Genomic DNA, 24,703 nt, shown 5'->3' on the forward strand with positions numbered 1-24,703 from the left:
TGAATATCTGTGATGTACCATGATTTTTTTTTAAGAGACAGGGTCTCACTCTGTCACCCAGGCTGGAGTACAAGTGGCACGATCATAGTTCACTGCAACCTCGAACTTCTGGGCTCAAGCGATCCTCCTGCCTCAGCCACCTGAGTAACTGGGATGACAAATGTGAGCTACCATGCCCGGCTAATTTTGTTTTCATTTTTCTAGAGACAGGAGTCTTGCTATTTTGCCCAGGATTTGTTTTTTGGTTTTTTTTTTTTTTGTTGTTGTTGTTGTTGTTGTTGTTGTTTGAGACATTGTCTCACTTTGTTGCCCGGGCTAGAGTGAGTGCCGTGGCATCAGTCTAGCTCACAGCAACCTCAAACTCCTGGGCTCAAGCAATCCTTCTGCCTCAGGCTCCGAGTAGCTGGGACTACAGGCATGCGCCACCATGCCTGGCTAATTTTTTCTGTATATATTTTTAGTTGTCCAGATAATTTATTTCTATTTTTAGTAGAGACGGGGTCTCGCTCAGGCTGGTCTCAAACTCCTGACCTCAAGCGATCCACCCGCCTCGGCCTCCCAGAGTGCTAGGATTACAGGCGTGAGCCACCACGCCCGGCCCAGGATTTGTTTTTTAACTAATCCTCAATTGCTGTATGTATGGAGGTGTTTCCAATTTTTGTTTACATCTTGTATATGACTCTTTTTCTTGCACAAGTTTTTCCAGGGAGTCACAAAATGAATACATCAAATGGTACAAGTATGTTTTTCATTTTATTAGTCCCCACGATATAGTAGTGCCATCTGCCCCAGGGGCCAGCTGTTTATACCCTCTCCCCCCTCCCCCAGGTGGGTTTCATAGACTACATTGTGCACCCGTTGTGGGAGACATGGGCAGACCTTGTGCACCCAGATGCCCAGGAGATCCTAGACACATTGGAGGACAACCGGGACTGGTACTACAGTGCCATCCGGCAGAGCCCTTCACCACCGCCCGAGGAGGAGCCAGGGGGGCTAGGCCACCCACCCCCACCCGACAAGTTCCAGTTTGAGCTGACGCTGGAGGAGGAAGAGGAGGAGGAAACATCTACAGCCCAGATACCATCCCCGGCCCAGGATGCAATGGAAGGCCAGGGATTGTCCACCACTGAGGAAGGATCCCCAGCTCCGGATGAGACCTCAGCCCAGCCTGCATTCTCAGCAGAGGAACAGGACATGTCTCCGGAGATCGAGGTAGAGGAGGTGTATGTGATAGAGCAGCCACACTCAGAAGGCAGTGCACCTATAGCCCTGGATGAGCCCATATGCCAGGAGGGATCGGTGGATGCCGTAAGCTGCAGCAGCCCCCCTGCCCTGTGTCTTGGAAGCCCCCTTCTGCCTGCCTTGAGGACCCCGTCCATTTCAGAGGAGGCCCCGGGCCTCCCGGGCCTCCCCTCCATGGCGGCCGAGGTGGGGGCCCAAAGAGAGCATCAGGCTGCCAAGAGGGCTTGCAGTGCCTGCACAGGGACCTCTGGGGAGGACCCCCCGACACTTCCAGCTCCTGGCGACTGGGAGTCAGGCAGAGACCCCACCTGAGCCCTAGCCCCTGCTCCCTGTGGCCCTCCCTGCTCCCCTGCCCCCACCTGCCCCCACGACCACCTCTTCCTCCGCTGCCTCAAAGACACTTGGCCCTCCTGAGAAAAAAGAAAACAGAAAAGTGGGTTTTTTTCTCTTTTCTTTTTTTCCCCTTTCCCCCCGCCCCCACCCATGGGGCCCTTTTTTGGAGGTGGGGGCTGGGGAACGAGGGGCTGAGGTCCCGGAAGGGATTTTATTTTTTGAATTTTAATTGTAACATTTTTAGAAAAAGAACAAAAAAAAAAAGAAAAAAAAAAAAAGGATGCAACACAGCAACTGTAGACGCTCCTGTTCCTGGTTCTCCTTTTCCACCTCCAGACCCCTCCCCTCCTCCCTTCCCGCCCCTGTCCCCCAAGTTCAAGACTGAGTCTTCCGGGCCTCTTAGACCTCTGCACTTGGGCCCAACAGGCTGTGGCACCTCATTCTAGGCTTTTCTTCTGAATTTCAGAGGGTCTCTCGAAACCAGCCAGGAAAAGCCATTCTGGGCAGGGCTGGGGGACGGTGGGGACGGGTTTCACTCTGGGAGGCCCCAACTCCAGCCCCTCTCTGGCTCCTTGTCCCCCCCCAACAAAAGTCTTCCGCCTCATTTTGCACAACCCCGGCAATACTGACTAGGGGGTCATCGAGCCGGGGGAGCTGTTCACTTTAGGACGCAGGGGGTGGTGTAGCAGGGGGTGGTGTGGTCAGAAGGGCCTCAGGCCTGAGATTTGAGGAGGGCCTGACCCCCCTTGCTTGCCACTCCCTTTCCCCTCCCACTTTGGGTTCACTTTGAATTTTCTCCGTTTGGGGGGGGCGGCTCTGATCCGCACATACCCCTCCCCCCTTCCAGCTGCTTGTCCTCTTGTTTCTGCCTTAATGATTTCCTTGGCCATAGGAGAAGGGGGTTGCAGTGGCTGCCACCTGCACCTTGTGTGCAGGCCCAGAGCCCCCATCCTGGCTGTCCCCCCCGTTTCCCAGCGTCCTCCTTACTCCCTTCCAGACTCTGACCATAGCCCCCAACCCTTTGCCCTAGGAGGAAGCAATAATGGTATATACCCTCGTCCCCCATCCTGGGCAACTGTTCCCACCCTGCCACCAAAGTAATTTCTCCTTTGGCCTAACCTTGCCTTGCCGATCCTCTCCCTACCCCCCCCCCTCCACCCCCAGCTAGCCCCTGAGCAATACGACAGACAGATGCAAGGCCATTTTTCTCCAAGCCATGGGGGACTGTTTGGAAGGAAAGACCCCCTCCCTAGCCCCCAGCCCCCGTCCCCACACCCCTCAGCCTGGTTCTGCCACTAGGCAGAGCAGGGACTGTCTCATTCATTGCCTGCCCCCACCCAATCTGAGCACACGGTACTGTAGCCCCCAATTTCTCCCTAGCCTTCCATCTGTCTGTCCCCCCTACCCCAGTGGGGAGTAACCCCCACTTCCCCCTCCCCCACGATGCTGTACAGGGTTCATTTTTGTAGCGAAAGTAGTTTCCGTCCCAGCCGGCAACCGGAGTGGGCCTTTTCCTTCCTTTCTTTTCGTTCGTACTTTTTCTTTTTTTTTTTTTTCTTTTTTCTTTTTGTACATAACTGTAAGGTTGGTTTGTAAATTATTCTACAGAGGCAAAAAGGGAAAATAAACTTGCCCTTCCCTGGCTAACCCTGTCGGGAAGGTAGGGAGGGGGTCTCCCAGAAAGAGAGACCCACTCCTGCTGTATTATACAAATTGTACCATAGTCCTGGGGACGGGTGGACTCACTACCGCTGCTGTTTTTACGGGAAGTCGTGTCATCACAGGGGGCGAGCACTAGGCAGAGCCTGCCTCCTCCCCCTTCCCCAAGAGCCAGGGGGTGACTGGTGAGACAGACCCCCACCCCAATCAGGGCTCCTCTCCCCAGGGTGGGCGCAGGACCCTGTGAGCTGCTTGTGTGTTGTCCACTTCGGCGATCAATAATTCGGTCTGTTGATCGATAATCCTTCAATCTTGTCTCCAATTAAATTGAGGCTTTCACTGATTGTCCTGGCTGACTGTGGTTTCATTCCTCACCTTGTACCTTGAGGTACCTCCTTCCTGCAGTGTCTGCTTGAGCAGGGGAGGGAGGGCTCTATCACTACCTGTCCCCAAGTAGGTGGAATTGTGACTAGAACTCAGCCAGAGGCAGCCCCCAAGCCTCAGCCAGGTTATAAAATGGAATTTCAGACCATGCAGTCTTTCAATGTCAACAGACACAGGTAAGCCCCACTTCTTGTACTCAAAGTATTTCTGATACAACTTTTGAGTTCTGAGATCTAGCAGTTACCCCTGGAAAACTCAAGGGGGCCACATAAATGCCACCTCCACTATCTGGCTACCAGGTTCTGATGAAATGTCTCAAGTGAAATTCTGCCAGGCAGACATTAAACTTGATGTACAGACACAAAAGAATTTATACCTGTAAGTTGCATGAATTCGTAGCATTCTGTCCTTGCTGGTGTTGCAACCTTCACATTGCATTTAAAAAAAAGAGGCCAGGCACGGTGGCTCACACCTATAATCCTAGCACTCTGGGAGGCCGAGGCGGGTGGATCATTTGAGCTCAGGAGTTTGAGACCAGCCTGAGCAAGAGCAAGACCCCCATCTCTACTAAAATTATAAAGAAATTATATGGACAGCTAAAAATATATACAGAAAAAATTAGCCGGGCATGGTGGCGCATACCTGTTGTCCCAGCTACTGGGGAGGCTGAGGCAGGAGGATTGCTTGAGCCCAGGAGTTTGAGGATGCTGTGAGCTAGGCTGATGCCACGGCACTCACTCTAGCCCGGGCAACAAAGCGAGACTCTGTCTCAACAGCAAAAAAAATAAATAAATAAATAAAAAAGAAAGAAAGAAAGTGAATATCTCAAAGGCAGGATTCTGTGTCCCTTCAAGCCTGTAAGCTTTATGGGTAGCAGGCAAGTTGAATCCTCCAAACACCCTGACACAGGATGACTCAGGATTTACATTCTGTTTTTCTAATCTGTGTATGCACATGAATCTCAGATATTTTAACCAATCCACATATTTGGTGGTTTTTTGGAGGTTTTTTTGGTGAAGAGTAAATGAGCTGATACATGGTAAAACACTTAAAAGTTTAAGTGTTACGTTCTTTTTTTTTTTTTTAAGAGATGGGATCTTGCTATGTTGCCCAGGCTGGTCTCAAACTCGAACTCCTGGGCTCAAGCAAATCCTTCAACCTCAACTTCCTCAGTAGCTGGGACTACAGGTGTGTGCCACAATGCCTGGCCCAATCCACATATTTGAATACTGCTAATTCCACCTATGGGAGCCCATCTTTCCAACATTTATTAGGCTAATTAGCAAGCACCTGGTTTCACCAATAAAACAGTTCTGACACTTGTTATGCTCATGTGCAAAAATTTAGGCTTTGGGTAAAGATATGGATAGTGGAAATGGTTGTGATGTGGACTTTGATTAGAATACTGACCGCCTCCGGGGTTTAATAAACCGAGATACACATGGACACACACATAGCGCCTGCAGGCACACTGGGATGGCTAGATGTATATATTCATAACATGAATGTCGTGAAATAAGATGAACACATCTTGCCCGAGTCCGAGAAAAGGTTGACCCACCTACTTTGCCATTTGTCTTCAGTTTCCAGGGCCTCTGGGTTTGAATTCAGCTCAAGCTGGGTGACCTTGGGGTGATCTCTCCGAGCTTCAGCTGTTCAATCTATAAAATGGGGATAGCAACACCCCCAGACTTACAGGGTTGCTCTAGAGTACAGCTATCCAATAAAACTCCCTATGATGCTAAGAATGTTCTATATCTGTGCTACCCAATGAATTAGCTACCAGTCACATGTGGTTATTGAGCAGTTGTAATGTGGCCAATGCAACTGAGGGACTGGAGTTTTGATTTTTCCTATCCATAGTGTAGCCACGTGTCGCCAGGGGCTACTCTATTGGACTATGCTGTTCTGGGACTGAAGCTAGAATTAATGGAAAGGATTCAGGCTGCACAAAATGAGCTCTGCTTGACAGTGGCTGTAAAGATTCACAGTAGATATCAAGGCCCAGAGGAGTGGGGCCAGTCTGGACCCAGAGAGGAGAAGCAATGCTGGGAAACTAGGTAGAAGTTTTCAGGGAATCTGAACTTTGTGCAAGAAGCCAAGAGGAGACACAGACATTGTCCCCAGGGTGTTTCAAAGGGAGGCAGAGTCGGGGAAAGGGTGTTAGGCTGGAGGTCAGGAGGCTACAGCACCAATCCCAGCCAGCAGGGGTTGGTGGATGCCCCTGGGTGAGACTTCTTGCTCCAGGTCTCAGTTTCCCCAAGTGTAAAAGGGCAGATGTGATGTCCCAAACACCACCTTTATTGGGACAAGGGGACAGACTGAGAAGGTAGGTCAAAGGGTACGGGTGGTATGTGACCACCAGCTGGCTCTCTAAAATTCCCCCAGGTGGAGAGTTCATCTTTCCTCAGACAAAGGTGACCAAGGGCAGTGGTGTCTTGTAATCTGAACAGGCCAGGGGGACCTGGGGAAGGGGGTGAAGTCGGTTATTCTCTGAAGTTGACATCAAGGCCAGGCATGGTGGCTCATGCTTGCAATGCCAGCACTTTGGGAGGCCAAGGCAGGTGGATCGCTTGAGGTCAGGAGTTCGAGACCAGCCTGAGCAACATAGCAAGACCCCCATCTCTAAAAAAAAAAAAAAGAAGAAGAAGGAAAGGAAAGAAGAAAAATAAAGTGGACATCACCTGCTGGCAGGCTATGTGGTCTTTAGCAAATGGCTCAACCTCTCCCAGGCTTTAGAGAGCCCTGCCCTGTGCTGAACTTTCTAGGTGGGTTAACTCATTGACTCTCCAGCTGCCCTTGACATACCCACTATCATCAGCTCCATTTTGCAGATCAGGAAACTGAGGACCTGGATGAGATCACAGTGTGGAGAAAATTCAGGGAAATGATGCCAGGATCTTGCTTTAGCTCAGTGCCTGTTCTACAATGATAGCCACCACGATACTTTTATATAATATTATCATTTCATTTGCATGACACCTTAAGATGTGGGGAATATTTCCCCCTCTTTAACAACATCAAAACATAAGGAAGTGGCCTGCCGAGGTGGCTCACGCCTATAATCCTAGCACTCTGGGAGGCCAAGACGGGTGGATCGTTTGAGCTCAGGAGTTTGAGACCAGCCTGAGTAAGAGTGAGACCCCGGTCTCTTCTAAAAATAGAAAGAAATTATCTGGACAACTAAAAATATATAGAAAAAAATTAGCCGGGCATGGTGGCGCATGCCTGTAGTCCCAGCTACTCGGAGCCTGAGGCAGAAGGATTGCTTGAGCCCAGGAGTTTGAGGTTGCTGTGCGCTAGACTGATGCCACGGCACTCTAGCCTGGCAACAGAGTGAGACTCTGTTTCAAAAAAAAAAACAAAAAATAAGGAAGTACAAATCAAAATAAGACACATTCATTTTCATCTATTAGTAAATAATTAGAAGATGGACTATGTTTGGGGTATACAAAGCACTTTCACAGCTCATTGGTTTGGAAGGTGGAACATACAGCTTTCCAGGAGTGGTCTGACAATACTTACCAAAAACATAACAACTGGGCCGGGTGCAGTGGCTCCCACCTGTAATTCTAGCACTCTAGGAGCCCAAGGTGGGAGGATCGCTTGAGGCCATGAGTTTGAGACCAGTCTGGCCAACACAGTGAGACCCCGTCTCTACTAAAATAGAAAAATTAGCCAGGTGTAGTGGCTCTCCCCAGTAATCCCAGCTACTTGGGAGGCTAAGGCAGAAAGATCACTTAAGCCCACGAGTTTGAGGCTGCAGTGAGCTATGATGACGCCAATGCACCCCACGCCAGGCGACAGAGCAAGACTCTGTCAAAAAAGAAAAAAAAAAAAACACTCACCCATCAAAATATTTTTTTTTAATTTTTTTTTTTTTGTATATATATTTTTAGTTGGCCAGATAATTTCTTTCTATTTTTAGTAGAGATGGGGTCTCACTCTTGCTCAGGCTGGTCTCGAACTCCTGACCTCGAGCGATCCACCCGCCTCGGCCTCCCAGAGCTAGGATTACAGGCGTGAGCCACCGCGCCCGGCCTCCATCAAAATATTAACAGTGTCTCCAGTGGTCAGATTAAAAGAGATCTTTGTTTTCTACTTTGTAGTCTTCAGTATTTTCTGAACTTTTTTGCAATGAGCATGTATTACTTTTATAATCGGGGGAAATTATTTTATAATCAGGGAAAATAAAAAAACACCTGAATTTGTTATCTGGGAGCCAAAAAACTGTGGTGGATAAGCACACGGACTCTAGATTCAGCTTTCCTGGATTCTGGTTCAGACTTTCCCAAGTTACTGGCTGGGCTTTGAGCAGGTTACTTACCTTCTCTCTGCCTCAGTTCTCCTCGCTGGAAAATGCAAGTAACGATAGCTCAGGTTTACCAGGAGATATTTTTTTGTTTTTCTTTTACATAAATGATCGGACATAATGCTCACAACAGCTCTATCAACTACATACTATTATTATTAATATAAAACGGGTTATAGGCAGAGGCAAGCCAGGAGGCAGGGTTGGGAGCTCGAACCCTCGAGCGCCCCCTGGAGGAAGACTGGGGAATCGACAGCAGGATCAGGAAACTGCGCAAGCGCAGAACGAGTAGAAGGCGTGGCCAAGTCGCGCGGGAGTTTTTCCCCACACTACAATTGGCTGGAGTACTTGTCATCCGCCAAGAAAGCAGCCAATGAGGGGCGTGGGCGCTTCTGTCGAACCCGACGGCTGAAAGAGCTGAGGTTCCGCGGAGCCTAAGGTGCTCCGAGACGCAGCAGGTGCGAGGGGCCCTGAGGTAGGTGAGAGTGACCCCAGCGTCGTCCTCCTTTCCTGAGAGTACTCTGGCGTCAGTCCCCCGCTCCTTTAAGGGTTACCTGGTGTCATCCCTTTTTGCTGAGAGTTACCCAGAGTCGTCCCCGCTTCCTGAGGGGGAATCTGGCGTCACCCGCTCTTCCTGAGGGGACCCTGGTGTCCCCTCCCTTTCCTGATGGGGCCCTCGCATTGTCCTCCTTTCCTGCGGGAGACCCGGGCATAATCCCCTCTTCCTGGGGGGGAACCTCAAGTCGTTATCCCTTCCTGATGGGACCCCAAAGTTGTTCCTTTTTCCGGAGAAGGGGCCTGGCATTGTCGCCCCGTTTCCTGAGGGTCTCCTGTGATGGCTTTTCTGACACCGCAAGGGACCTATCATAGCCCCTTTTTTCTTAAGGGCAACCCCTTCCTCGCTTCCAGTGTGAGGAAAACCCCTGCAAGGGCTTGAGTGGTCCCCGTAGATATGAGAAACCCCCAAGTCGCCCCCCTCGCGCTCTCCTCCCTAGTTGGTGAAAGGGGAATTCAACACTCAGATCATCCCTCAAAGTTGAAGGGGAGATGAAGATGAAACTAGCCGATAAAGAACTCACATGCCACATGTGAAATTGTTTAAGGAACTGGGGCTGTTTCTCCTGAAAGAGAAGCCACAGAAAGAATGTAAAACTGCCTTAACATATTGATCAAGTCCTTCTCACCACTGCTGACATCGTCGTTGGCAGGTACTTACTGAGTGATTGGAGATATGCAGGGTTGTCACCTGGAAGAGGCATCATTTTTTTCCATGAAGTCCCAAGAGATCTGATGGCAACAGCAGAGGGAGATCAAAAGGGCTTCCTTGTGTTGAACTGAAATCCTAGCAGGCTGGGTAGCTCTCCTCTTCCAAAGATCTGACATAGTCCACACCCTTGGAGAAGCATCTGGAAGACCTGGACAATTGCATTTAATCCCACACACATTTATTGCACCACTATCTTTTCCAAGAATTTGCCTACTCAGCGTTCAACTATATGTGAGGCTCCTATTGTGATCCAGTGTTCTATGTGTGGAAATAAAATAATGAACAAGACAGAATAAGAATATCACCATGTGTCGTGGTGGCTCACACCTGTAATCCCAGCACTTTGGGAGGCTGAGGTGGGAGAATTGCTAGAGGCCAAGAGGTCAAGACGAGCCTGGGCAGCATAGCAAGACTCCATCTCTACAACAACAACAACAAAAAAAGAATAGAAGAATCATGGTGGAGGGGGAAATGAGGAGATGTTGGCTAAGGGGCACAAAGTTTCAGTTACATGAGATGAACAAGTTCTGGATATCTCACATATACCAATGTGAATATAATAAACAATATTATTTTGTATACTTTTTTTTTTTTGAGACAGAGTCTCACTCTGTTCCCTGGGCTAGAGTGCCGTGGCATCAGCCTAGCTCACAGAAACCTCAAACTCCTGGGCTCAAGTGATCTTCCTGCCTCAGCCTCCCCAGTAGCTGGGACTACAGGCTCACACCACTGTGCCTGGCTAATTTTTCTATTTTTAGTAGAGACAGAGTCTCGCTCTTGCTCAGGCTGGTCTTGAACTTCTGAGCTCAAGCGATCCACCCGCCTCGGCCTCCAGAGTGGTAGAATTAGGCATGAGCCAGCACACCTGGCCCATTTTGAATACTTGAAACTTGCTAAGGGGGTACATCTTAAGTGTTTTCACCCAAAAAAAGAAAATGGTAACTGTGTGAGCTGTTGGAGATGTTAATTAGCTTAATTGTGACTATTTCACCATGTATATGTATATCAAATCATCCACTTGTACACTTTAAATATATACAATTTTTAATGGCTTAAAACAATTATGATATATTTGTTCACTAAGTACAGAGCTGCCATGCCCTCTCCAGGTGCACTACACTTCCAAGCACCTTGATTTATTCACCAGTCCAGTAGCTCCTCTATACAATTTTTTTTTTCCAGAAACAGGATCTACTTGTTGCCCAGGCTGAAGTTCAGGGGCTTGATCATAGCTCACTGCAACCTTGAACTCTTGGGCTCAAGTCATCCTCCTGCCTCAGCCCCCACAAGTATCTGGGACTGCAGGCAGAAGCCACTGTGAGCAGCCTCTATACAATTTTTAATTGTAAACTATACCTTAATAAAGCTGAAACAAAATAAAAACCTAAAATAGCAAATAAACAGTTAAAGAAATAGAAGAATAAATTATGACTACAAAACCAACAAATACCTTGTTTATGACTTCTACAAACTACTTTTTCCTAGAGCACTTGTCACGGTTTCTGGTTGCACATTAACAAATAATCCAGACTGGGCCCAATGGCTCACATCTGTAATCCTAGCACTTTGGGAGCCAGATCCCGTCTTTACAGGACAAAAAAATTAGCCAAGCTTGGTGGTGCATGCTTGCAGTCCCAGCTACTCAGGAGACGGAGGTGGGATGATTGCTTGAGCCCAGGTGTTTGAGGTTACAGGTTGCAGTGAGCTATGATGACACCACTGCACTCTAGCCTGGGCAACAGAGGGAGAACCTGTGTGTTTAAAAAAAAAAAGGCATCAAACTGTACATGTAACATATGTCCAGTTTATTGTATGTCAATTATACCTCAATAAATCTGTAAAAAGAGCTGGGGCATGAGTTTTATACAGAGAGGATGGTATATGCCAACTCCTTGGGTCAGAAAGAGTCTAATACTACTTTAGAAGAACTGAGATGGCCAGGCAGGGTGAAGTGGGATGAGTATGGGGAAGATGTAGGGTAGAAATGAAAGAGATCTCATATATGATAGTTGAGACTTGAGGGGAAAAACACCTCCAACTTTTTAGCTAATGTTGTTATTAATCTTTCCTGACCTTGAAGCTGAGACCAATTGAAGGCAGAGGCAGCTGAAATTTCCACTTTCCCACCACAGTTGTCTGATCAGGTGATTAAACCCCAAAGGAGCCTGGAATATGTAGTCTCCAGTGTTCCTGCTTAAAATGTGCTGTAATGAAATAGAAGTTACAGCCCTGCATTGTAGATGTAGTGTTGGGGCTCACAGGAAGGATTATTATTTATTTTATTTTATTTTTATTTTTTTTTTGAGACAGAGTCTCATGCTGTTGCCCAGGCTAGAGTGCCATGGTGTCAGCCTAGCTCACAGCAACCTCAAACTCCTGGGCTCAAGCAATACTACTGCCTCAGCCTCCCGAGTAGCTGGGACTACAGGCATGCACCACCATGTCCCCCTAATTTTTTCTATATATATTTTTAGTTGTCCAGATAATTTCTTTCTATTTTTAGTAGAGACGGGGTCTCGCTCTTGCTCAGGCTGGTCTCAAACTCCTGACCAAGAGCGATCCTCCCGCCTCGGCCTCCCAGAGTGCTAGGATTACAGGCGTGAGCCACCGCGCCCAGCCTAGGAGGGATTATTAAATTCTTTAAATAGGGAACTTCCTGAATGTATGTGAAGTTTGTTTGATTTATAAGAAGTAGCATTCACTCAGAAGTTTTGAAGAATGCTAATTTTAAAAACAGGAACAAGGCTGGGCGCCGTGCCTGTAGTCCCAGCTACTCCAGTGGCTGAGTCGAGAGGATCACTTGAGAGCCTAGAGTTTCAGGTCGCAGTGAGCTATGATCATGCCACTGCACTCCAGCCTGGGTGTCAGAGGGAGACCTTGCCTAAAAAAAAACAGAAAAGAAAAAAAAAGCCAGGTGAGGTGGCTCACGCCTGTAATCCTAGCACTCTGGAAGGCTGAGGTGGGAGGATTGTTTGAGGCCAGGAGTTCAAGACCAGCCTGAATAACAGTGAGATACCCACCCACCCACCAGTCCCTACTAAAAATAAAAAAATTAGCCAGGCATGGTGGTGCACGCCTGTAGTCCCAGATGCCCCAGCACCTGAGGCAGGAGGATCACTTGAGCCCAGAAGTTTGAGGTTGCTGTGAGTTATGATGACGCCACTGAGCTCTAGCCAAGGCAACAGTGAGAGTCTGTCTCAGAAAAAGAAAGACATGTTATAAATCTGCAATAATTATAACAATGAAGTTGGTACAAAAATGGATATTTAGGTCAATAAAACAGATTGGAAAGTCAACAAAAACAGAATACAGTCTCACGCATAAATGGGAATTTGTTATATGATAGGAATAGCATTGAAAACTATGGGTAAAGAATGCATTATTCAAGAAATGGTTTGAAAAATGGTTGTGCAGCAAATGACTACATAAAAAGTGAAATTCCAACTTTATACCATACACACTAACAAATTCCAGATACATTTAAAAACAGTGCAAAAACAAAACTTAAATATGTTTGAAGAAAATATATTTTGAAAAATTTCTTAATGACTCCACAAATCGGGATCCTTGTTTTTTTGGAGGAGGGGGGTGTGTTTTGATTTTGTTTTTTAAGAAACAGAGTCTTGCTCTGTCACCCAGGCTGGAGTGCAGTGGTGCTATCACAGCTCACTGCAGCCTCCAATTCCGGGCTCAAGTGATCTTCCCACCTCAGCCTCCAGAGTGGCTGGGACTACAGGTGGGCCACCACCACACTCTGCTACCTTTTCGTAGAGACGGGGTCAACTATGTTGCCCAGGCTGGTCTCAAACTCCTGGCCTCAAGTGATCCTCCCACTTTAGCCTCCCAGAATGTTAGGATTACAGGCATGAGTCATGGCACCCAGCCAGGATTCCTGGTTCTAACAGAACCAACAAAAACTAACTGTTGTCAATTTAGGAGGAAAGGAAAATTTACGGGTGGGAGATAATTACGTAACAACTGGATAGGAAGCTGCAGAAAATTCCAAGAACCGAAAGTCCTTCTTAAATATGAACCATCAAAGGAAAAGAATGATACATTTGATTGTGTCTAAATGTATACAGAACTGCTGGAATATTTGTTACAACCACTTTCCAGGGCGATCTATCAGCATCTAGTAAAACTGCCTACCCCTGATCTAGTAAATTGCACCTCTTAGCATCCACCTGGAAAAATAAACACACTTGTGCTGAAGGAGACATGACTAGGAAAGGGTGTTGTAGCCTTACCTGTACTTCTAAGAAAATGGAAACAACCTAAACATCTATCCATAGTGGAAGAGTAGCTAAAATAGAACATTGTGTAGCTGGGTAAAGGAATGTGACCATAGACCTAGAAGATCTGAGGGGGAAAAACAAGTTGCAGCATATACCCAACATTATGCCATTTATGTGGAGTAACATAGAACATTGCTGCAAAGTATTTTTTTTTTTTAAGATTAAAGCGGGCTGGGATGGAGAGATAGTAAAATTTCAGCTTTATCTGTAATGCTCTAATTTTTTTTTTAAGTAATGGTTATATATTTAACAGTTAAAGAGAAATGAGCATGACCCACAGGGCTTGCATGGTCTAGCCCCCTGACTATGTCTTGGTTCAGCCTCTTTTTATACCATGTTCCTCCTCCCTCGTAGAGCCTCATTGAGACTTGCCCCCCAGTGCCACAGGACCTTTGCACATGTTGTGCTGTTTCCTGTCCAGAATCTTACACTTCAAATGCAGTTCCTTTGGATTTCTGTGAGATAAGCCTCTTCTTCAAGAATGCTTTTGCAAGCCCTGTAGCCTAGGTCAAGCTCCTGTCCCTTTGAGAGCTTACCTTTGATGGTAATGACATACAATTTATGTGATTGTTTTATTAACTCCAGTTCCACAAGAAAGGAATGGTATCACGCTTGGTCCACATTGTCTGAACACCCCACTTCATGCCTGGCACCGAGTAGCCACTATTTGCTGGCAGCGAACAGTTCTTAAGTGGCTGCCTCTGTGAACTTTCCTGAAACAATTGTATCTTGAGGCTGCAAACCTAACACACCCAAAACCCAGCCCGTCATCACTTCTCTTCTGACTCCAGCCTCCTCCAAGCCTCTCTACCATTGGCTGTTCAAGCTTGAAACCCAGGATCATTCTGGATTCTTCAACCTGGATGTCTCATCATTCTCTTCGTGTGTAGATTCTACTTCATGCCAACAGCCACTGGCCCAATCCAAATGCCATCATCTCTCACCTGGACAACTGCAGATGTCATTTATCTAGTCTTCCCAATCCACACCCGTTCCCAGCCAAGCCATTTCCACCTGGCTCCCAGAGCCATTGACTTCAAAATGCAAACTTAACCATGACCCTCGTCGGCATGTTGGTAGTTATTGCTTCATCATCTGGCTTACCTGCAGTGTGACCAATGGTCTGGGACCGAGAAGGGGTTCCTGGGCTGCTGACCTTTCAGTGTTCAAACTGGGAAAGTCCCAGGCAAACCCGGATGAGATGGTCACCCTTCTCTCCTGCTAAACTGTGATTTCCACGAGGGCAGGAATCACCGTGGGCTAGTTCACTGCTACCACCCCAATGCCTAGTGGAGTAAGGACTGGAAAAAAGTTGTTTTTCTGGAGTTGGAAAGTGAGTGTAAATACTCACCTTTGTTGGTCCAGCAGCTGCCACAGGGCCTAATGCCCAGAAGGCATCCAAGTACCATTTTTTGCAGATAAGGAACTGTTCACTCAAGGGCTGATCCCCTAACTGCTATTAATATATTGAATCAGCTAAACCTGACTTCAAGACCAGAGTGCTACCCCTTTTGAAAGGGGGGTGTGGCTTCAGGCAGAGCTGTGTGGCTTCTGGCCACCGCATTATGTGTAAATTCCCTTAGCTGTAGATGAGGTTGCTGTTTCTGGAATTTTCACTGCTATACACACTGACTCCATGGGACCCCTTTAATATTTCCTTTTCCCAAGTGCAGTGGTACAGTGCATTGTGGCTGAGAATGACTGCTTTGGTGTACTCCACAGGTTGAATCTGAACGTCACCACTTAGTGGCCTTGTAGCCTTGGGCAAGTCACTTCTCTAGACCTCTCCCTCTCTACCTGTAAAAAGAGTTCAGGGCCAGGCACGGCAACTTGCACCTGTAATCCTTGCATTCTGGGAGGCCAAGGTGAGAGGACTGCTTGAGCTCAGGAGTTCAAGACCAGTCTGAGTAGGAGCAAGAACATTTCTCTACTAAAAATGGAAAAATTAGGCAGGCATCGTGGCTCCCACCTGTGGTCTCCGCTACTCGAGAGGCTGCGGGAGGAGGATCACTTGAGCCCAGGAGTTTGAGTTTGCAGTGAGCCAGGAGCTATGATGATGCTAGTGCACTTTAGCCCAGGCAACAGAGTGAGACTCTGTCTCAAAAAAAAAAAAAAAAAAAGAGGAAAAAAAATGTTTCCTCTCTAAGCTACTCAGAAAAAGCTGTGAATTCCCCAAGAGTTGGGGCCATACGTCATATGTCTTTTCTCCAGCCCAGCATAAATAGTTGATTGGTAGAAGAACAGAGGCAGGCCACATGCTACCCCCACACAAATTGTTCAGAAGGGACCAGGCGGTTGAACCCCTTGCCCAAGATAACCACCAAGCAGCTTCATTTCCAAGAAACCCCTTTGTCCTTTTAATACCCAGGTACCTAAATAAAACAAAGGTTCAGTCTGTGTAACGACAGCACATAACAAATGGCCGGATAGATTTTCACCAATTTTGGAAGGCATGTTGGAGATGGTTTCCCTTGAAATATAAACTGCATGGCATAGCACATATGAGATTGACCTCAGGAGTCCTAGGAGATGTGTCAAGGACTCAGGGCATTGTCTTCCAAGGCAGCTGAAACTGGGAGACAATTGTGCGGCTTGCCTACAGGGACAAAGATGCCCTACATATCAAAATGCAATCGGCATAGATAAGAAACGGGTTTCAAAGATAAGCCCTAAATGAAGACTTGCGTTTATTTCAGGAGAAGAGCCCTTTCTGTTGCCGGCTTTAAGATTTCCAGCTAACAGCCCATGTGGAAGACACTAGTTAGTTTGTTCTTTATTTTCCTTGGAAAGTTACAGGGTTACTTATCAACAAAATAACTGCCCAGGGCAGAGATATCCAGTGGCTTCTATGTACAGGACCATCCCCGGGAACCACATTTCTGGAGGGGCTGAAACCCCTAAGTCCTCACTGGGTCCCCTCCGAGTCTCCAGGAATGAATCACAAAGCTGCCAGGAACAAAAACCAGCTTGACCTCAGCGCCTGCTTTCAACCCAAAGGGAAGTGATGGCTGCCGGTGTGCAACCAAGGCCTATTTTCTGGCCAGCACTGTGGGGGCCTCTCTTCCGGGGGCTCCGCCCATCCCACACCTCCTCCCAGGCAGGCTGTCTTGGACATTTCTGGGACTCCTCCAAGGGGCTTGTGGGTTCCTGTCCTGGCCTTCCTTTTCTTTCCAGCTGTCACTGTAACACTGAGGCATCCCAGCATCCCTTCCTGGAGGATGAGGAATATGTGCGCTAAGGCCTTTTCTTTTGTCCTTGTTTTTGTACAAAAACAATACTCTCTGTCGGACTGTTTTTTTTTTCCCCCACCCAAAAAAAATCCAAAATTGGCTCAACAGGTACAGTTCTGCTGGTTGATCTGCTTCCGGCAGGGTTCCATGGTGACAGCGACGCCTACCCCACTCCTGCCAGACGTCATGCAGGTCACCTCGCTCCAAGTGTCTGTGTCTGGGTCGTAACACTCCACGCTGTCCAGGAATGTGTGACCATCATAGCCTCCTGCAGGGAGAGCAGAGGGGATGGTCACCACAGGTCACACCACCTCAGAGGGCAGGGAAAGAGAGGAGGATGCAACCATGAGAGGCAAAAGCCACCTGTCCCCAATTGGTGGGGATACTATGTTGCCCAGGCTGGTCTCGAACTCTTGGCCTCAAGCGATCCTCCCACCTCTGCCTCCCAAAGTGCTGGGATTACAGGCATGAACCACCCGTGCCTCGCCATGGACTCTTTTCTATCCCAAGCCTCACCGAGGACATAGATTCTTCCCTGGTGCACGGTGATCCCCAGGGCACTTCGCCGATGTTTCATGGGGGCTACAAAAGTCCACGTCTCTGTTTCCACATCATAGCGCTCCACGCTGTTCAGCTGGTCCTGACCGTCGTACCCTCCCGCAGCATAGATACAGTTGTGCAGGACACAGATGCCTAAACAGCACCAGGCAGAGAGGGTGACTCTGGGGCTTAGCCTTGGGGCCCCAGCCACCACCCTCCTGGGGGAGCCCTCCCCTCCCCCTATTCCCCTCTCCTGAGGAAACCCTCAGAAACAAAGCTGGGAGAGAGGCTGGGACTCTAGTAGAATCCAGCTCTTTTGTGGGTGCCAAGGGTAAACGGTGGAGCACAACGGTTTCACCCCTGGACTGGGTAGGATGTTTCCTGGACACTCCCCTCCCCACAGTCCCCACCCACCTGCCCCACTTCGGATGGTGTTCATGGGTGTGATCATCCGCCACTCATTCCTCTCTGGGTAGTAGCACTCTGCCGAGTTAAGGCGGTTCGTCCCATCAAAGCCACCAACAGCATAAAGGAGACGGTTGAGGACAGCCACTCCCACCCCGATCCTTCGTGTCAGCATCGGGGCCACCAAGTGCCACTCGTCCCGCTCTGGCTCATACCTGCAAGGGCATAAGAACAATGGTGACAGCAGTGATCAGAGCTGACCTCGGAATTCTTACTGTGGGTTTGGTACCCTGCTCATTTCTTCATACGCTTGAACTCTTTGGTCTTCACAGCCATTTTCCAATGAACCAGGTATTGGCAGCTCCATTTTCCAGATGAAGAAACCGAGGCTTACAGCCATCAATTGAATGAGGTCACACCCACATCTGTTGGACCCCAGTGGCTTGGTGACACCCCTGCTAGGCCCTCTGCTGAGTCCTATGTGTGTGATTTCACCAAAGCCCTACCCAGTCACAGATGATGACAAGATGGAGTGCCAGAAAGGTGAAATGGCATGTCTGGGGTCACCAAGGAGCGGTGGAGCTGCAGTTTAACCCCAGAGCCCCAATTCTAACAACTAGGCTACGGCCAAGAATGGTTTTTCTCAAAGTGTGATTGATGCTCAAAGAGCTCTTCAAGGATGAGGTTAACAGGCCAGCCATGGTGGCTCACACCTGTAATCCTAGCACTCTGGGAGGCCAAGGTGGGAGGATCACTTGAGGTCAGTGGTTCAAGGCCAGCCTGATCAAGAGCGAGACACAGTCTCTACTAAAAATAGAAAAAATTAGCCAAGCAACCAAATAAAAAAAAAAAAAAAAAATTAGCTGGGTGTGGTGGCACATGCCTATAATCCTAGCACTCTGGGAGGCCAAGGCGGGAGTCTGAGACAAGCCTGAGCAAGAGTGAGATACCATCTCTTAAAAAAAAAAAAAGAGAGAGATGGAGTCTGACTGTATTGCCCAGCCTGGTCTTGAACGCCTGGTCTCAAGTGATCCTCCCACTTTGGCTTCCCCAAGTGTTGGGATTACAGGCGTGAGCCACCACACCCAGCTCAACAATTTCAAACTGATGGACCATTTTCCAAATCTGCACAAAGGAGCTATATGTGTTTGTGACCATCCTATAAGCGTTAACAGTGCCAGGCACATCATCCAAGGTCACTGACTATAAGTTTAGCTGCACCTTGAGACGTCTCCTTCCTGAAGGCAGGGAGCAGAGACCAGGACTCAACACCAGGGAGAATTTCTGGATCCCAGTGGCTTGGGACACTTGAAGCCCACCCCTCCAGGCCCTGGCCACTCACCTCTCCACACTGTTGTGGTGGATGCAGCCATGGGAGCCGCCGACTGCATAGATGTGCCCATCGATGACGCCAACCCCAATGCGGTTGCGTGGCACGCTCATGGGGGCGCAGGGGGACCACTGATTGGTCATGGGGTTGTAGCAGTCCAGGGCGCTGGAGTCGGTGTTGCCATCCGGCGAGTTGTTCCGGCCGCCCACTGCGTACAACAGCCCGCCCACCACGCAGCCGGCCAGGCCGCTGCGTGGCACCTGCAGGTCCGCCAGCCGGAGCCAAGTGCCATCGCTAGGGTTGTAGGCTTCCAGGTAGCTAAGGGACTGGCGGAAGTAGCCGCCCGCCGTGTAGATGAGCCGGCCCACCTTGGGCGCCCGGCACGGCATCACCTGCGTGGGCTTGTGCAGGGTGAGCTCCTGGAAGATCTTCACCAGGTAGTCTTTGCAGCGGGAGTCTGACTGCAGGATCTCGCACTTTTGCAGTTGCATCTGCAGGAAATGCGGGGTCAGCGAGTGGCAGCGCACGGCTCGGAGCAGCGCCTGGATGTAGAAGCGCCGCTGCTCACAGTCGTACTTGACCCAGTTGATGCAGGCGTGGAAGACCTCGGACTCGCAGCGCACGTTCAGGTCGTCTCGGCTGATGAGGGTCACTAGCTGGCAGTGAGACAGGTTGAAGAACTCCTCTTGCTTGGCTACCTGCAGGGGGCGGGAAGTGGGACGGGCTGACTCCTGTGTGTCTCCCCCACCCCTCACCAAGCAGGACCTTGGACAAGTCACTCAAGGTGCCTCTGAAGGTCTCAGCATAATCATCTGCAAAACGGGGATTCGAATAGTATGAACCTCATAAATTGTGAGGATTAGCCGGGCGTGGTGGCCGCGCGCCTGGAGTCCCAGCTACTCGGGAGGCGGAGGCAGAAGGATCGCTTGAGCCCAGGAGTTCAAGGTTGCAGGGGGCTATCCTGCACTCCAGCCTGGGCGACAGAACGAGAGACCTGTCTCTAAAAAAATAAAAATAAATAAATAAATAAGTTGTGAGGATCAAATGAGTTACAGTATGTGCCAGGCACTCAGATAAATGGGCAAGGATGCAATATACTATGTATACTTTTGTATCATTTGGTTTTTGAACTCTAAGAATATGTCGCCTATTTTGCTACTGTTATTGTTGTTACTATTTTCTGCTCCGAGAAGCAGGGGTTTTAATTTTTTTTTTTTTTAAAGAGATAGGGTCTCGCTCAGAAGCCCATGCCGGAGTACAGTGGCACCATCGTGGCTTACAGCAACCTCAAACTCCCCGGCTCAAGTGATCCTCCTGCCTTACCCTCCTGAGTAGTTGGGATTATAGGTATGAGCCACCACACTTCACCTATTTTTTTTTTTTAATGAAATCATTTTCCAAAAGGACAGACTGAATCAAAGGGGGGGAAAAAAAAAAGCAGCAGTGATAGAATGTTCTAGAATTTTAAAAAGTGCCGGCACTGAAGAAACCAGCATGAGCTGTAATTTTGGCCCTACCACTTTCTAGCTATGTGATTTGGGCACATCTTTGAAATGCTCCATACCTTGGTTTCCTTTGTAAAATGGACATTGCCACCTCACAGCAGGGTTACTTCTAGGGTAGACAGGGCCCTGGACAAATATTGCTGGTAAGGCACCCATCTATATAAACAATTTCGATCTAGTACCCTAAGCTCATGCAATCCCAAGAAAGAAACACTGTGCAGGCCGCTGTGAGGGACCTACTTGCTGGACCACTCTTCTGGAAGCCAATGGCCCTAGGACTAACACCAGAGTGTGTCTCTGGACCTGGTCAAGCCCACAGGTAGTGTAGCAGAGAAGACAGCAGCCATCCCCAGAGAGAAACAGGACCAGGGTAGCATCCACCCCAGCCGGTCCCAGCCACAGTACTTAGAAAATAGGCCAGGCACAGTAGCTCATGTCTATAATCCCAGCACTTTGGGAGGCCAAGACAGGAGGATTGCTTGAAGCCAGGAGTTTGAGACCAGCCCAAGCAATATATCAAGACCATCTCTACAAAAAAATACAAAAATTAATTGTGTGGTGGCATGTGCCTGTAGTCCCAGCTACTCAGGAGGCTGAGGTGGGAGGATTGCTTGAGCCCAGGAGTTTGAGGCTACAGTGAGATATGATCACACCACTGCACTCCAGCCTGGGTGGCAGAATGAGACCTTGTCTCTACAAAAAAAGAAGAAAAAAAAAAGGAAAATTTCCAGGCGGGCACTCCAAAGCACAGACTTCGGTAAGGCTTGGGGCCTGGGGCACTGCCCTGCCTTCCTAGGCCGAAGGTCAGTACCATCTCACAGGATGGGAAGAGTCAATGATTTAAAGGATGTGAGTCACTTAGAACAGGGGCTAGTCCACAGCGAGTCCTCAATAAACACTTACTATTATCACCTCAAGGGTGCAATCTCTAGTTGTTGCCACCCACGAATTAGGGCTGATCATTGTGATTTTTTAAAGAACTCTATTTTCTGTTGACAATTTCCTCCACTGAGAAATGAAAATGAAACCAAAAACGGCATGAGGACATTGCGTGGACCAAAGAACACACAACTAAGGGTCAGACTTGCAGCCTGTCGTGGGTGTCCCATAAATATCTGCCGATTGCCTAAAAGGCCAGGCTGCCCAGTGCATCCCAGGGTTTGGCAGCTGTTGTGTTCGCTGCACTCTGTCCCCGCTTTTGGCCCCAGAAGAACCAGGGAGCCCAGAGCCCCATGAAGATGTCACTTTCGCCAACTGTTAACCAGAAACTCCCCACTTGTGTGGACTAGGAGTTCAGAACCTCATTTTTCTCCAGCTCCCTGCCTTGGCCTTTCACCTCTCATTGGTCCATCCCTGGTCCTTCTGACATTGTCCCCAATCCCCTGCTCCAAGACCCCTCTCCTTGCTCACCTCCCCGAAGTGCATGTAGATGTACTCCCGGGCACGCTGGTGCAGCTCGGTACAGCCGATCTGCTCAGCAAAGTTGGCGATGCCAATGGCATTGCTGGGGTCCAGCTGCTGCACCAGGAAGTCACTGCAGGCACGGACGACACTGTCAATCTGGTACATGACAGCACCATTCATGACGTGGAGCACACACTTCTCACCCACGGAGATGGAGGCGGTGTAGGCGAACTCGATGAGGCGCTCCATGACCTTGGGGTGGATGCCCTCGATGGACACCACCTCCATGCCCTGCTCCCGCAGCCCGTTGGTGAACATGGCCTTGAACACGGGACTGGATGAGGCCAGCACCACCTTGTGGGCCATGAACTGGGCAGCCGGTGCGTCCTCATACTTGACCTGCAGGGTGACATCACACAGCTGCTGGCTAAGCCGCAATTCATTCATGATGCCAAAGGCCTGTTTGGTGTGGTCCTCCAGCGTGTAGCTGAAGGTACGGTTGCCATGCTGGGAGGGCGTCACCTCAGCCTTGCACTCAGTGGAGGCGTACATCACCGTGTCCCCTGCCCCCTTGGGGCACTTTGAATTCAGGGGCAGGAATCGGCTGCGGGCCCCAGCCCCGCTAGGCCTGGGTTCTGGCTGCATGGGGTTTCAGGTGACAAGGAACACCACCACCTCTGGCACTCAGGGGCCTGGAAGAGAGAGAGCACAGGGCTGGGGGGCAGAACCTGGCGCTAAGCCAGCACGTGCCAGGGGTCCTTTTGTAAGATAAAGCAATTCCCAGGTTAGTTTTCCTTCCCAAGCAAACCACCTAAAGTGGAATCCATTTGCACTTGCAAACTTCCCCCAACCTCATCAGCTCAAGGGCCCATCTTAAAACAACAGAGTGAGACCCTACAAAAGAAAAAAGAAAAGGAAAAATTAGCTGGGCAAGGGGCTCAAGCCTGTAGTCCCAGGTACTTTTGGGAGGCTGAGGCAGGAGGATCACTTGAGCCCAAGAGTTTGAGGTTGCAGTGAGTTATGATCACACCACTGCACTCATACCTGGGCAACAAAGTGAGACAATGTCTCCAAAAAAAAAACAAAAACAAACCAAAAAAAAACCCCATAGGTCAGATCATGTCTCTCCCCTGCTCTAAACCCTCCAAACACCTCCCACAATACTAGAAGTAAAAACCAAACTCCTCAGTGACCTGCAAGACCCTATGCAATTAGCCCCTGCCCACCTCCTTCCTTTGCTCACTCTGTTCCAGCCACCCAGCAGCCCTTTCCTTCCTAGAGCATGTCAAGCTCATTCCTTCATTCACTTCACCAACATTTATTGAGTGCCTACTGTGTGCCAGGCACTGATCTGGAGAGTCAGGGAGGAATGTAGTAAGAGCTGATGGGGACAGAAGGGGTTCATGGAAAGCCCTGGTGAATGGAGGACCAGGGGATGAGTTCTGTGTTGAAAATGGGGGCTGGGGGTCTGCAGGAGGCTCCCCCCGGCCCACCCCCCTTTCTCTCATCTTTCTGGGGCTCAGTTCAGAGTCCCCTTCTCCTTGTTTTATTTTCATCACAACGCTGTCAGGAACTGATCTCCTTTGCTTGTTGCCTGTTTATTGAGGGGTGGACCGTCCCTCTCACCCCCAGCTGCAGCCCTTCAAAGGCAGGGAGCCCCGTGTAGGTGAGCGTTGGGCCCACGCTCTCTCGTGTGCCTCCCTGTGTCGCGCCTGGGGCCTGGCACCACGCAGGGGTCAGCAAATGGGTGGCTGGCTGGCTGCCCACTCCACTGTGCCTGGCAGAGCGCCCTCCTCCACCCGCCCCTCGGCGCCGCCTGGCCCCTTCTCCCGTGCCAAGGCCCTAGGTTTGCCTCTCGGTCGTTGGCCAATCGGTCAACGGTGCCCTCCTGGCACCTGGCACTTCCCCCCAAGAAGCGACGAGTGGAGGACTGCGCATGCCCCGCCTGAGCCGCCACCGAGGCCTGGAGAAGGGAGGAAGTGACCCCGCCGCGGCCTCTGGGCTGCCAACCCAAGAGTGCAGATCAAACCCCCCAACTCCCCGAGGTCCCCGGGCCTCCGTCTGAGCAGCTCTTCCTGGGTTCTCCGCCCAGCTTGCGTGGCTCGCGGGCCACCCCGCGAGTCGCGCCGTCCAACAAAAAGATTGGACCTGGGCCGCGCCCTCCCGGGAGCCGCGGAGGGGACTTGGAGGCGCCCCGGGCCGTGGCGCCGCGTTCCCGGGCCCCCGGGCACTACCGCAGGGGCGCTCACGGCCCGCCGTGCCCGCAGTCCGGGCACAGGCCGCCTCACTCACCCTGCCATGGCCGCGCTCGGGCTCCGCCTCCGCCGCCCGAGCCCCGGCGCCACCATCGCGGCGCGTGGGGGGAGGTGCGGAGCGTGCAGGTCACCATGACTAAGCAGAGCTCGGCGCCGGCCGTGTCAGAATAAAAGTCCCCGCGGCCCCTGGCCTCAGGCGGTGGGGACAGCAAAGGGCCGCTCCCCAACCCCCGCCCCCGCCTGCTGTCGCCAAGCTGCGCCGCCCCAGCGCGGCGACCACAGCGCTCGCCATTGCTGCGGGGATGGGGACCGCAGTCCTGGGCGCAGCCGTCCTCGTGGAGGGAGCCGCCAGGAATCACAGCCCCTGAATCAGGGCCCGCTCGTCTCGACCCGCACCTGGGATCTGGCGGACACCCCTCCCCGCCGCTGCTGCCCGCGCGCTCACTTAGGACCCCGCGTCGCCTCCGCAGGGGTGCCTCGGGGTGGGGATACCCCCGGCGCTCAGCGGCTCCCGGCACAGTGGTGCCACCTGCGCACTGCGC

The 24,703-nt window shown here is 50.2% G+C and overlaps 2 protein-coding genes across 6 annotated transcripts in view; one reads left to right on the top strand and one right to left on the bottom strand.

Annotated features, from left to right (window-relative positions):
* Positions 1 to 3,578, top strand: part of PDE4A (phosphodiesterase 4A) — a 29,356-nt gene extending 25,778 nt beyond the window's left edge. For all 5 annotated transcript variants that reach the window (XM_045545672.1, XM_045545644.1, XM_045545653.1 and 2 more), the window contains one exon: positions 829 to 3,578. In XM_045545672.1, coding sequence (XP_045401628.1) covers positions 829 to 1,554 — 726 coding nt within the window. In that variant the 3' untranslated portion in view covers positions 1,555 to 3,578. The remainder of the gene's footprint in view (positions 1 to 828) is intronic.
* Positions 3,579 to 16,240: 12,662 nt separating this feature from the next.
* KEAP1 (kelch like ECH associated protein 1) lies at positions 16,241 to 24,392 on the bottom strand. Its single transcript, XM_045545687.1, has 6 exons — positions 24,199 to 24,392; positions 21,913 to 22,598; positions 19,010 to 19,695; positions 17,677 to 17,882; positions 17,239 to 17,415; positions 16,241 to 16,990 (listed from the first exon to the last, which is right to left on the bottom strand). The coding sequence occupies exons 2-6, from the start codon at positions 22,549 to 22,551 to the stop codon at positions 16,824 to 16,826; spliced, it is 1,875 nt and encodes a 624-aa protein (XP_045401643.1). The 5' UTR covers positions 22,552 to 22,598; positions 24,199 to 24,392; the 3' UTR covers positions 16,241 to 16,823.
* Positions 24,393 to 24,703: the final 311 nt, after the last annotated feature.

The sequence above is a fragment of the Lemur catta genome, chromosome 1 (assembly GCF_020740605.2).
Source record: "Lemur catta isolate mLemCat1 chromosome 1, mLemCat1.pri, whole genome shotgun sequence".
Classification (NCBI taxonomy): Eukaryota; Metazoa; Chordata; class Mammalia; order Primates; family Lemuridae; genus Lemur; species Lemur catta.